We start from the raw sequence: 15,048 nt of genomic DNA, 5'->3' as shown, positions 1-15,048 counted from the left end.
TGGTTCAATTTTTTAAACCGGTTTTATAATGTTACCAAATAAAGTGGTCACTATCATTATACTTTAAGTTGTAAGAGACAATATTACAAAAGCAGTGTCAGTAAATTAAATACTTGAAATTCAGTACAGGAAAAGTGCTTGTTCTTCACAGTATTCTACTATTTTATAGTGCTTAAGTGGCCAAACATGGTCTGCATGTATCTCACTCCCAAAAAATGTAATAACAGAAATAATTAAGTGAAGTGATGCATGCTGCTATTGAGTGATGAATAAAAATTTCTCTTTTCATTTACAATTACTTCCTATTCCAGAGGTATTCAGGACAAACTAGAGGAAGATGAGTATTATGGATTTGTTCAACAACTGGCTGAAATTATCCAACCAGAGAAAGTAAATCAATTTCAACACAATATAAGTGAACTAGAACAGACATTACAAGAATACAGCCTTACTATGGAGACACTGATGTTGAAAGTATGCTGCTAATTATTCTCATGGTTGACATGTTTAATGGAATTATTCTAGCTATGCTAGTGTAAAATACAGTAAAATAACTTTTTTATGTCTTCTTTTTATAATTTTACAGCTTACACAACCATGCTCATCTCTCATGGTGAAGTGCAAATGGAGAGGAGAAATAACTCCATGTAATCAATTATTCACAATGCAAAAGTCTGATTCTGGATTCTGCTGTTCTTTTAACTATTACCCTCCAGAAATGGATACTGATACGTAAGTCCACTGTCCGTGTTTTATGTGTTGTAGGCATTGAGGTACAAGGTTACTGAAATCAAATTAACTTCAGTAGTAAGAAAAATGATGCACCTGTAAAAAGAAATGAAGAATCATATGGTTTTGCTGTCTGGAACACACTGAAGGTTAGTTTCAGCTACCTAATCAGAAAGGGTTTCCTTCCTCTACACACAGTATCCCCCTTTCTTGCACTGTCTCTTGTGTGTATCTTTTGGTGATAGGACACTGTAATGGAGGTGTAGTTTGGTGTAAGATTTGTGTTCTATGATGAAGACAGGAAGAAGAGAATGAAACCTGGTGCTGACACATAACCTACTACTCATCAATAATACCAAGGTGGCTCCTGAATTTAATGACCCTGTCCAGTGGAAGGATTGTCAACAGTACCACAAGCTCTCACTCCAAGAAACATAGTGGAAAGGTTTTGATATTTTGAACTTTACACTGCCACCCTCCTCCTCTTGCTGCCCAAATGCTGGTGATGAAAATTTCTTCCACCTTCAGGATTCAGACCAGCCATCTCTGAATTGAGCACCATTGTAGAGTCATGTGTGACTGCCCACAGCTACAGAAGCAGGTTAAGATTATCAGTATTGATATTTAAGAAGCTTATGTGTTCTTTTTTTATTGAAGTTAAGTTCAAACGGATACACAGATACAGAAACATTTATGTAGACTTTTGTCATATTGGGAAATAAATGTTAATTATCACCAAAAAATTGGACATTACCTGTCAGATGAGAGAATAGCCATGTAATGAGGTAAAATATATAATTGTTCAAACATAAATGACAGAATCTAATTTTCTAGTGATAATTATCTTCATGTTGATTTTAGTTTTTGTGTGCTTGCAACTTATAGCATAAAGTGTGCATCTTGTAGCTGGTAATTTAACTTTAATAAAATTAAGTAAGGAAAAAGTCACTTATAAGGACTGTGTATGATATCAACTAAGTTGTTATTCATAGAAGCTACTTTACTTGAAACAACAATATTTAATAAATGAAAACAAAACTTGCTGGTAGTTACAAACTTTCACATGCAAACCTATAGGATCAAAATTATGCAGATGAGTATATGAGGTGAGGAATAAATGGTTGAAAATGAATACTTCAGGTAGTCTTGAATAAGAAAATGGTGATGTACATGTTAGTAAGCTGCTTATGATTCATAAGGAACAATTTACTGGCACTTTAGCATTGGTGGTGCTACGTTAACAAACAATTCAGCATCCTCTGTTGTGTGTCATCAGTTAACCACTTTTTACAGTTTGTGACTGGTTATGAAATGTGTAGAATTACTTGCTGGTGCACATTTATAGGATGGTTGCAGCATGATGTAGTGTCCATAAATATGAATGAAAGGACAAAAAAAATTCACATAGGAATCACCCAAATTCGAAGAAATATTTTATCACAGACAGAAACTTACATTAAATAGGTGATTCACACCTCAGAGACAAAGAATTGTTCACATAGAAGAATTTGAGGAGATCATATTGGATTGTGGAAGAAAATCCATCATTAAGCACTTGTCAAGTTACATGTGAAATCCACACTACTGAGAATTCAGTGTGGAAGGTATTGGTGGAGCAGCAATTGCCCACCTGCTACAATCAGTTTTTGCAAGCAATGGGGCATTATTATTTTGAACTGGAGTCTAATTCTGTCAATGGATTATCCAGTGCAGTATCTTGGTGCCAAGCTTTCAGATACCACACTCATCTAAGACCACTACCAATGATTCTCAATAAACATATGGATTGCAATTGTGTAAGATTAACTAATAGGACATTATTTACTGCCACCCTGTTTTAATAGTGCATTTTGCCTGTTTTTTTTTTAACAATTATGGATAGGACACATTGCTACTCACTGTAAAGATGACACATTGTGTTGCAGACAGATACAACAAAAGGACTGTTTCACACTGAGCTTTTAGCCGAAGCCCTCTTCATGAAAGAAAGGAAAACACTCATACATCCACACAAGCAGCACACCTCATGCATACCTGACTGCTATCACCAACCACTCGGCCCAGAATGCAACTTGTAATGGGACACACTCCCCTAGAATTGCATTTTTTTCTTTATAGAAATATGTGATACCAAAAAGTACTTTAAATCTTATATAGGTTAAAATTATCTCAGCTGCCTCACTAAAAGAATTTCATACAATTTTGTATACAATGAATTATATTTCTGACTGAAATATATAAAAAGAAATAAATTTGTTACCCTCTGTATGTACGGTTAAAATTATTTTCCTTTCAGAAGTATTTGAAACTATGAAATATCTGAAAGACTTAAAATTCATATTATTAATTGCACAATCTAACACTAATTATTAAATTTATTACTGGACTAATTTATAAAATAATGATATAACTAGGTAAATATTCTTCTTTTATCATGAAAGTGTGTAAATTCTTTTGCTTTGTAAACTCTTTGGAATATTGTGAGTACTGAAGATTGTTAGTAGTAGTGGGCAAGCCTCTGATGGAAACGCATGTGTTTTTAATTTTGTGGTTTTATAAAAAAGGAGATTGTGAAGTCAGTTTGAAATAGAAGAATGGGATAAAATAAAATAAAATCACAGCAACACATAGTACTTCATCAATTATTTAGTCTTCTGGAACCCACAACATTATAAAAAAATTACATCTTCAAGAATGTACCCCTAGACATGAGAACTGTAGGAAATAAGAAGAGAAAATGAAGATAAGTAAAAAGTTTTTCTTTTGTATATCTTATGTCTCTCAAAGCTTTTGAAAATAATAGAGAGACTAAGATGAATTTAATGATGATGTGTGGGAGGGTAGGATTACAAACTATTACCTTGAATGAAAATAGCAATTGGAGTGGGATGTGGAAGGGGGAGGGGTCACAGTGTACAGGTGTGAGTGTGGGGAGGTGGGGGGGGGGAGGAGAGAAGAGAAGAGTGCTGTCTGGTGGAACATGCAGGGACTGTCAGGTGCCAGAATAAGGCTGCAATATGCAGCATTGCAAGTTTGTGGTGGAGGAGGGGGAGAAGGAATAGGAAGCAGGAAAGGAGAGGAGCAGAGAGGAGAAAAGAATGGTGGATGCATTGAGAGAGAGTGGAACACAATGATGGTGAGGGACATGAACTGGAAGGAGGTGATAGGACAGAGGAGGGCAGAAACCTTAAGGTGGATGGTGTGGGTACAGTAGGTTACCATAGATTGAAGCCATACAACACATCCTCCACTTCTGAAATCATCCTGTCCTCAAACAACAATAACGTACCTTGCCCATACCCTCCACCTAACAGTTTCTGCCCCCTCTGTAGTATCATCTCCTCCCTGTTCTCGTCTTCTACCATCTTTGTGTGCCATCCTCTGCCATTGTAACCACCAGTATTTTCTCCTCTCTGCTCCTCTCCTTTTCTGCACTTTCTCAGTATCCAGCCAATAAATCTAAGCCTGCCATCTGCTTTATCTACAACTGAACCTACGTGGTCACTCCATTTCATGTCCCTACAAACTGTTACATCCAGATATTTGTACGAGTTGGCTGATTCCACCTATGACTCACTGATACTGTCATAAAACAGTATGTTTTTTTTTTTCCTTTTGTGAAGTGCACAGTTTAATATTTATGAACATTTAAAAAAAGTTGGCAGTATTTGCCCTACTTTGAAATCTCACCAAAATCGGACTGGGTATTTATGAAGCTTTTTTCATATAGTACCTCATCATAGGTAAAAATCTGATCTTATGGTTAATGTTGTCTGCTTGGTCATTAATACAAAATGAAGGGTTCCACTACACTTCTTAGTGGTAGTTCTGAAGTTGTTTCTAGTTCTGTCAATGACTCTTCATTCATCTGTGTTTCAAAATGTACATCCTTTCTTTACCAAGAAATTCTAAGTCCCATCACAAATTTCATTGGATGCCCTATATGATCATACTTTCAATAATAGGGATTAGCTTGGTACCCACTCATATACTTTCTTGAAGTCAAGAAATACTGCGTCTACCAGATTGTCTAGATCCATAACTTACAGGATGCCATATGAGAAGAGTGCAAATTGGATTTTGCATGACTGATGTTTTCAGGATCCAGGGTTGGTAGCATGGAGAAAGTCATTGGTAGCATGGATAAAGTCATTTTGCTGAAGATACTTCATTGTGTTTGTTCTCAGAATGTGTTCTATAATTCTACAGTACATGGACTTCAATGACATTGAGCAGTAGTTTTATGTATCACATCTGCCCCCTTCTTGGAGACAGGTGTAGCCTGTGCCCTCCCCTAATGAATGGGTGCAACTTTTTATTCAAGAGATCTACAGTATATTGTAGTTAACTCAGATACAAATTCTCTATAGAATCTGACAGGGATCTTATTGAGCCCTGGTGCCTTGTTTAATTTGAGGGATTTTTACTATTTCAGAGCACCCCTGACATAAATACGAGGGCCGTTCAGAAAGTAACCTCCGGTTGATTTAAAAAAATACACCAAGTTAAATAAAAATATTTTAATATATACATCTTACAACTACATCTTTGCACTATTTTTCTACGTAGTCTCCATAGCGATTGAGGCACTTATCGTATCTCTTCACAAGCTTTGAAATTCCTTCTGCATAAAAATCACCCGCTTGTGCCTGGAGCCAGCCTGTGACCGCATCTTTGAGCTCTTCGTCGTCATCAAACCGCTGTGACCCGAGCCATTTCTTCAAATGCATGAAGAGGTGATAATCACTTGGCGCCAGGTCTGGGCTGTAAGGTGGATGGTTGATAACGTCCCACTTGAAGGACTCAAGAAGGGCCGTTGTTCTGCGAGCAGAGTGAGGACGGGCGTCATCGTGCAAAAAAACGAGACCGGAAGTCAGCATACCACGGCGTTTGTTCTGTATAGCCCGTCGTAACTTTTTTATTGTTTCACAGTACACATCTTGATTAATGGTCGTACCACATTCCATGAATTCAACCAACAACACCCCTTTGGCATCCCAAAACACCGTTGCCATCAGTTTTCTGGCAGAAAAATCTTGCGAGGCTTTTCTTGGTTTGGTAGGCGAATTTGAATGTGCCCACATCTTTGATTGTTCTTTTGTCTCAGGGTTCACGTACTTAATCCAGGTTTCGTCACCAGTCACGATTCTGTTTAACAATGGTTCTCCTTCGTCCTCATAACGTGACAGAAAGTCTAATGCAGAGGCCATTCTTTGAGTTTTGTGGTGGTCGGTAAGAATTTTGGGCACCCATCATGCACAGAACTTACGGTAACCCAATCTTGCTGTCACTATCTCGTACAAGAGAGTCTTAGAAATCTGTGGAAAGCCAGTAGACAACTCCGACATTGAGAAACGTCGATTTTCACGAACTTCTGCATCAACTGTCTGAACAAGTTCGTCAGTCACCAATGATGGTCTACCACTCCTCCCTTCATCATGAACGTTTTCTCGTCCACTTTTAAATAAACGTACCCATTCACGGACAACTCCTTCACTCATAACTCTTGGTCCGTACACGGCACAAAGTTCACGATGAATAGCTGCTGCAGAATATCCTTTGGCTGTAAAAAACCTTATGACAGCACGCACTTCACATTTGGCGGGGTTTTCTATTGCAGCACACATTTCAAACTGCCACAAAAACTAAACTAGCGCAGGTATGACGTTCACTCGACCACGGCTTGATGCCGACTGACCTGTTGAGTGCGTGAACGCACAGATGGCGTCGCTACTCCCCCCACAACCCGCACTGTGACCAATCGGAGGTTACTTTCTGAACCGCCCTTGTATATTTATATACAGTTCTACAGCATCAAAGGATAGTACTTCTGCATCTTCATTAACAAAGGAACATTTGGAAATTGAGTTCAGTATTTTTGTTTTTGTTTTGCTACTCTGTGTCACCCATGAGTATCTGGACACCAACTTTGGTGCCACTAACAGTCTTTGCTAATGATCAGGATTTCTTGAGGTTTTGTGAGAGATCTGTCAATAAAAATGCACTATGGCAGGATTCACATATTGCCTTCTTGGCAGCCAAATGTGTTCTACATAGCATCTATCTTCTGTAGCCTTTTGCTTTATTTTACACCTGCTATACGATATTCATTATTTCTTTGGACATTTCTTTACACAGTCAGTTTACCATGGAAGATCCCTTCCATTATAACTTTTCTACTATAAATATATCTACACTGTAAAACTAAATATATCTACATATGAGCCACAGTTCTAGATGCTCCTGCCCAGATGTAAATATTTGGAGTTTCTCTCTGAGATGTGACACTAGAGCCTCTTTATCCAGCTTACTGAAGATATGAACCTATTTACTTGTTTTATCTGACCTGTGTACTTAAGTAATCATTGTTTCAACAACTGACTCATGGTGACTGATACCAGTTTCAAAATGTACATCCTCAAAGATGTCAGGTCTACTTATTGCCAATAGGTCTAATATATTTCCATCATGAGTGGGCTTCCTAAGTATCTGTTCTAGATAGTCTTCAGAAAAGGCATTTATTAATATTTCTGGGAATGTCTTTATGTGCCAAGCACTTACAAAGCTGCAGCTAATAGATGCTGTTGAATTGTAAACATACTCTTTGAAGCCTGAGAGTTCATCAAGAAAATAATTCCATAACTTAGATAGGACTGAATGTGAAGATCATAAACAATGACTTCTCACTACTACAGGACTGCAGAAATCTTCAGGCATAACACTGTTGACTTAACTTGCTATATTCATATTTATATCTCATTTTAGATTATATTGCAACCACAAACCAAGAGCTGTACTTTGGGGTGCTTTTATAGGCTTCTCCTCCTTGATGGAAATTGTGCTTTCGGGTATTTTATGATCTTTTGTATATTATGATAGTCTTTCATGATGTAATAATAAATACATATCAATGTTTCAGTAGCATCTCACTTTTAATGAGAAATTATTGTACTATTAAGTCAGTTTTTTTAACTGTGGATGTGGTAGTACATCTGCTATGTTGTCTTACAAACCAGATGTTTGTCAGTAGCTGTTTCCCTTCATCCTTAAATATGATTATCATTACTCTTCTGCATAAAAAAAAGTTGGCAAGTCTTATCCTAGTAACAATTGCCCAAACTTTCTTATATCCATACTTTTGAAAGCAGTGGAATACTGCTTATAGCTCGAAAATGGTCAACATCTGGTCCAGATTGTCAACAGCAAAAGCAGTGGAAAGCATTGTTTCATTTGTACTATGATCATTTGAATCAAGATTATCTGTTAATGTTAACCTTTTGGATTTCAGCAAGGGATTTGACTCTGTGAGCCATAGGTTTCTGCTAGAAAAACTCTACTCCTATGGCTTTAAATGCTCAGAACTATCTCTGATCAGAGTTATAGAAAAATAATTGTGTAGTTCAACAATATGAGGTCAAATGCCTTGGATGTTGTGAGGGGTGTACAACAGGGTTTTGTGTTCAGACCTTTACTCTTCATTATACACGTAGAAGACTGGCCCAGCATTATGTTGTGAAAATCCAGACATTACAGGTATGATATCACTTTTGTTACTAATAGGAAAGATTTGGGAGTATTACAGCAGAAAAATAGGGATCATCTCAGAGCAGCCAGTAAGTTCTTCCAAATAAATGAATTGTGTATTAATCATGAACAAACTGTAAATATTCTCTTTATCTTATGCATTAAATATGATGACAAAAACTGTGCTTCAGGTAAACTTCTTGGGATGCAGCTTGACTTGAAATTAATGAAGAAGAGTTGCACCACTTACATCTATATTAAGCTAGCACATGTTAGATATTTGTTAGGTAAGCCTAAGTCTTGTGATAGTGATAAGTTATTATTCAATGGATACTGTGCCTTTTTCCATTGGCTATTTTGTTATGGGGGACAAAAAAACCCTGGAACATAAAAAACTGTCAAAGAAGGAAATCAGATGCATCTGTGGTGTCAGAAATAATGATTCTTGTAGACTAAATTTCAAAACATTAAAAATACTAACAGTTAGGTCTCTGTTTATACTGGTACAATACATACAAAAGAAAACCAACACACTCACAAACTGCAACAACCTGTTCATGAACATATCACATGTGTAAAACAGCAGACTGACTTAAGGAAACTAAAAATACATGACGCAAAAACTATTTCACTTGTTGCCAGTACTGGCACACAATGTCACTGAGAATGTTTGAAAACACCACACACAAATGTCTTAGACAAAAAGCTTTTTATAAAATTTGCCCTATATGTGACCTTAAGTGCTAATATAGTTTAATTTCAATTAAACTTACATACATAAATCCATTAAATACTTCATATGGTGTGAGATGGACAACTTTGTATCTTATTCACCACATATGTTATTTATGTAATGGTATTTGTAAGTTTGTATTTATACAAAATATGACATTGATAGCATTTATAATGCTTAAAGATGGATAGTAAATAGATAAATAAATAACATAATAAATAAAAAGTATAGTTCCTAGTTTAAATCCATCAAGTACACATTTGATGCAGATTGTACGACCTTTATATCTCAGATCAACCTGTCATTGAGATTTATATCATTTAATGCTGTTTAGAATTTAATTCTTCAGGTATGTAATCCCAGCACACGTATGCTTACTAATCCTCATGTGACATATTGGTGCAGCATTTCTATCTTTTCTTTTCTTTTCGCAGTTAATATCAATCAATTTGAGGCTAGTTTAAATCTTGCAAGAGTTTTCAGTTTCTTACTTATTGTCATGTGATATTCTGCTAGAGGACATTTTTTAACTTTTCTCAGATTTCACTGTTATAAACTAAGAAGGTAGTGTAGCCAAATGACATATAAGTCTCCACATTGAAATTAAACAAGCAAAGAAGTTAACATAGTAAACAAAAACGTTCTGGACAACAGATAACATTTTCATCATTATCATCAGTCATTTAACATTTACTTGCTGATAAGGGCCTCCTCTAGAGTTTTTCATGCATTACAATCTTCTGGAAACAATGATGTTTCTCATAAATTTGTTCTATGTCATATACCTACTCCCCAGAAGGTTGTTGCCTCAGCCTTCCTTATCTTTAGAAATCTAGCGAAGAACAAGGACATAAGAAAGGACCACTGTTGATCTCTATATACATAAATGATTTGGCAGGCAGGGTGGGCAGCAATCTGCAGTTGTTTGTTGATGATGCCATGATGTACAGCAAGGCGTTGAAGTTAAGTGACTATAGGAAGATACAAGACAACTTAGACAAAACTTCTAGTTGGTGTGATGAATGGCAGCGAGCGCTAAATGTGGAAACACAAAAGTTAGTGTGGATGAGTAGGAACAACAAACCCATAATGTTCAGATACAGTGTCACTAGTGGCCTCCTTGACACAGTCAAGTTGATTAAATATCTGGATGTAATGTTGCAAAGCAATATGAGGTGGAATGAGCATGTGAGAACTGTGTTACAGAAAGCAAATGGTTGACTTTGCTTTATTGGGATAATTTTAGGGAAGAGTGGTTCACCTGTAAAGGAGACCACATATAGGATGCTGATGTGATGTATTCAAGAGTACTGCTTGAGTGTTTGGGATCTGTACCAGGTAAGACTGAAGAAAGACATCAAAGCAATTCAGAGGCAGGCTGCTAGATTTGTTACCGGTAACTTCAAACAATGGAGATGCTTTGGGAACTCAAGTGAGAAGGCGACATTCTTTTCTAGAAACACAACTGAGAAAATTTAGACAACTAGCATTTGAACCTGACTGCTGAATGCTCCTACTGCTACCAACGTACATCACGCTTAAGTACGGCAAAGATAAGATACGAGAAATTAGGGCTCATACGGCTCTATTTGCAAGTGGAACAGGAGGGGAAATGACAAGTAGTGGTACAGGGTACCCTCTGCGATGCACCCTTCAGTGGCTTGCAAAGTACCTACGTAGGCATAGATGTAGATGTAGAACTTCCTTGATTCATCCACTACCCATTTACCTGGATACTTGTTCCACTTCCCTTCATTTTCTTTTCAAGATAAAATGGTACCTACCAATACCACCTACCTCCTTTGCCCTATGATTTCATGGGGCTGACATAGCTATTCATGAAAGTCTAGTATACATAAAATATATGCAGTAAAAAAATTATAGTTGTTCTCATGACATCACATTTTTGACTTTGCCTGCTCACAGTCATACCACCATCGTCCAAGATAACTAAGACTTCAAGCTACAGTACAGATAAGCATGACACAACTACAATTTCATAAAGGCTTCATATGCACATCCACTGACTTTACGAATTCACAATCATACTGTCACCTTCTAATGTAATCTAGACCTTGGGCTGAGCTACAGATCTGTATGTCACCACAACCTAGATGCCAAAAAATAATACAGAAGTGAAATAAGAATTGTCTATCTCAGTCCACATGTGAAGACACACACCACAAAATCATTACATCATGGGTCAAATGTTATGTCTTGTATCTGCAGCTCAGTCCATCCCATTTTATCTCCATAATTAAATCTTCTCTGCAGTCTGTTCCATAATCCATTTGTCTGTTTGCTGTCACTCTTTGTAATTCCTGACACCCATTTATCCACTGTTTGTTGAGTAACTCTCCATCTTTCCCAACACCTTTTTACCTTAATTAGTGTACCAGAAGCACACCTGATCATTTTCACTCTCCTGTTTACTTCACAGTTGTTTATCCAGGCAATGACTTCTACTGGTCTAAATACAAAAACTCTTCATCAGGTCTATGACTTCATAGTTAACATGTAAAAGGTGTTCTGTGCATTATTTTAGTCTTATTATATTTTATTTTCAGGAGTCCTTTCAGATTTGCTGTATTACATTTTTCTATTCACTGTTCAAGTTTATGTGCACTAGGTCGCCTTGCATCCTCTCAAAGACATTTATGAATAGTTTTGTTTAATTTAGCACATGATATTGTACTTCCTTATTGCCTTTCTTTATCTTTTCCTATCTTCCTGAGAATTACCTAAGGACCATGTAATGTTCCTGCCCTTTGCAGTTCACAAATAAATTCTATGATAAAGTAAATGTTGATGTTTTTACTGACATTTCATTTAGTATTCACTATAGATCACATTTCAGATAAGTAAGCACAAACTGAATAATAGTTTTATAACAGAAACAAACAAGTGCATGAAACAATGAAAAAGCAATATGTTTTTGTATGCCTCCATTTCAGAAATTCATACCTTCGTGTGAATGGAGCTGGATATCTCACAGGGTTAACAATGTTGATGGATCCACGACTAGAGGACTATTATGCAGCTCTCTTTTCTTTTTATGGAGTGCAAGTATTGGTACATTCCCCTCAGGATTATCCAGATATATCAGCCCGAGGACTCATAATAGCACCCCAAAAAGAAGCTTTTCTCCAGGTAAAAAATCCTATTTGTCTCCACTGCAGGTAGGAAAATAATATCATTTTAAGTGACTATTATTAAACAGGTATTCATGTATATTATAATCAATGTAATATTATCTTCATGATCAGTGCTAAAGAGATCAGTCACTGAGTAGTAACAGGTTTGAGTTGTCGAGAGGCATGCAACCCTCCACCCCCACCTCACCCCCTCCCTGTCACATACAACTGTGCATCTTGTGCCACTGAACACCTGTGCATCTACATTGTGCCAGTGGAGATTGAGATCAGAAGGATTATGGGAGTGACAGATGTGTTGCAAGGATAGCTTCCCTCTGCATAGTTCAGAAAAGCTGTTGCTGGAGAGAGGGATCCAAATGGCACAGGTTGTGAGGCACCCGTTGAACTCAAATATGTTAGGCTCAACAGCATGTCATGTCACCGGGTGGTCAACTTTGTTCTTGGCCACTGTTTGATGGTGCCCATTTACTTTGGTGGACAGCTGGTTGGTGCTCCTGCACACATAAAATACTGTGCAGTGATAGCAGCAGAGCTGGTTTATCACATGGCTGCTTTTACAGATGGCACTGTCACTAATGGGATAGTATAAGCCTGCAACAGCACTGGAATAGGATGTGATGGGTTGATGAATTGGGAAGTTCTTGTATCTGTGTCTTCCACAGGCATACAGCCCCTATTGTAATGCAAAGGGAATGGGAGTGATATCGAGATGGGCCAGGATGATGTGTAGGTTGGGTGGGCCTTGGAATACCACTTTAGAAGGGGTGAGAAGGATCTTGGATAGGATGTTACTTATTTCCTGGCATGATAGAAAATCAAAGCCTTGATGAAGGATATGTTTCAGTTATTCCCATCTGGAGCAATGTTCCAAAATGTTTGGTGACAGGCTTATTAAAAACACAGAAAAGTTAACATAGTGGTTTTAATGCTTCAGGTCTTCTTCATAGTCTTTCCACACATGAGTGGAATGCACAGAATGTTCGTAGAACCATATTGCTACATTATAATTTGTTATACAATGATATTGACACAAGAAAGTTGCACATCTACTACTTAACACTGACTCCTCACAACTGACTGGTCTAATTCACATCTCTTGCTTACAGTTGTTAGTTCCAGATTCCACTACAGTTACTGTGCTGATGTTGCTTGAATGCCAGGATTAAAATCGGTCTAAGAACTTTTTGCATGGATCGTTTATATGAGGAGAAATTTATAGCCAATGCTAATCAAAGTGAAAACAGTGGCATGTTCAAAGAAAAGCTTAGGCTCATGCTATGGAAACTTCTCTGCAAGTCAGCAATAGAACTACTTTTTTTTTTTTTTTTTTTACTTTTTCACCTCACTGTCTTTCTAGTGTTTTTTTTTTCTTTTTTTTTACAACAGAATAAATAATTGTTTAAAATTTTGATGCCAATAACGTTACCTCTTTTTCATGGCTTGGCATGATAGATGCATGTCACATCTGTATTATGTCAAATCATGGTTTTTGAGAAGTATTTGAAAACTGTTAATCATCACCTCCTTAAAATAATATTGTCTATGATATGTTTACAATTTGTGTTTCCATTTGCAAAGAGCTTCAAATTTTTATACATTCATGAACAATTGCAGTAGAGAAAGGTTCTGTGTTGAAGAGAAAGCACAACTAGCAGAACAGTTCAGCACATCCTGTGAGTGGAAGTTTCCAAATCTCATTCTGGCTGTTGTACTAGTGGTGGACTGTAGACTGGACAAGAAACGTGATATTAGTGCATTTTTTGTGAGTATTTAATGTATGCAATACTCCTCTCTAAGGTTATAGAGGCTTTGGACTTCTGAGATCCCGCCGCCCAGGAGTGTATTGTTAGTATCTTCATTTAGGATAATCCACTACTGAGGACAGTAAAATCTTGGTATCTGTGGTTACCACTGATTGTTGCAGATTGAATCATGAGATATGTAGGCCATAGCAGAGCAAATGTTTTACTAATTTATGGACAGGCAACAACAAATAATATTTCCAATCAGAACCCCATCCTTGCTGTGAGATGAAGAAGCTTCCACACAATATGTGCGCTACTGCTCACTGCAAGTCACAGGACACATACTCCTAAGGCATGGAAAAGAGTCACCTGGACTGATTAGTTGCAATAGACTTCAGGATATTGCAATGGTAGTTCAGAATTTAAGTACATTAAAAGCCAAATGTGGCATAGCATAGCTTCCTAGCAAAGTGCTATTCAAGCAGGAACTGTTATTGTACTTTTGTGGGGGGTGTTTACATGGATTTAATAGCAACTTTTATATGTCTACCAGTGCTTCTCACTGACAGATGATACTAGACTTGCTGTCTGATCATCAGCATCTGTTTATTCACATACAGGCACATCCTATCACTACTGAATTGTAATCACATAAAAAATGATCTGAGAAACACACCATGGATTTAAGGATGCTCGTTTGGTCTCAGGTCACTTCATCTCAATTGTATTGAGCATTTATTGAAAAACTGAAATAGAGGTTCCCACCTTGGCTCCAGAGCTCTGACCAGTTTCTGTGAATAGTGGCTGGCAATTAAGAGGTCATGTATCAGAATTTCTTCTCAGTGGTTTCATTGTCTCCTAGAGTCCACACCAAGTGTGCCTCCCCTGTCATGATGTGGAAGGGGGTGCTGCATTCAACAAGATAGAAAATTTTATTTCAGCTGCTCTTAAGTGTGTATAACTTCATTAATAGAATTCCTTTCAATGCATCTTAAAATTGTTTTAAATGTACACTGTTTTAATCGTAATTAATCTTTCAAGTATTGCAAAATGATAAAATTACCAAACATTTATTCAGGGCATAAATATTATGCTGAATAAACTTTCCATGTATAAATATTCACAGCTGAATGTTATTTGAGTGGACCTACAGATGAATAAT

At 37.0% G+C, this 15,048-nt stretch overlaps 1 protein-coding gene across 1 annotated transcript in view; it reads left to right on the top strand.

The window, feature by feature from the left end:
- Positions 1-15,048, top strand: part of LOC124577761 (sodium channel protein Nach-like) — a 193,071-nt gene that overhangs the window by 44,014 nt on the left and 134,009 nt on the right. Inside the window, exons 4-6 of the mRNA XM_047131226.1 lie at positions 334-474; positions 587-732; positions 11,941-12,136. Coding sequence (XP_046987182.1) covers positions 334-474; positions 587-732; positions 11,941-12,136 — 483 coding nt within the window. The remainder of the gene's footprint in view (positions 1-333; positions 475-586; positions 733-11,940; positions 12,137-15,048) is intronic.

This window comes from Schistocerca americana, chromosome 1, assembly GCF_021461395.2.
Source record: "Schistocerca americana isolate TAMUIC-IGC-003095 chromosome 1, iqSchAmer2.1, whole genome shotgun sequence".
Classification (NCBI taxonomy): domain Eukaryota; kingdom Metazoa; phylum Arthropoda; class Insecta; order Orthoptera; family Acrididae; genus Schistocerca; species Schistocerca americana.
The sequence above is the reverse complement of the archived record's forward strand: the minus strand, read 5'-3'. Positions and strand labels throughout refer to the sequence as shown.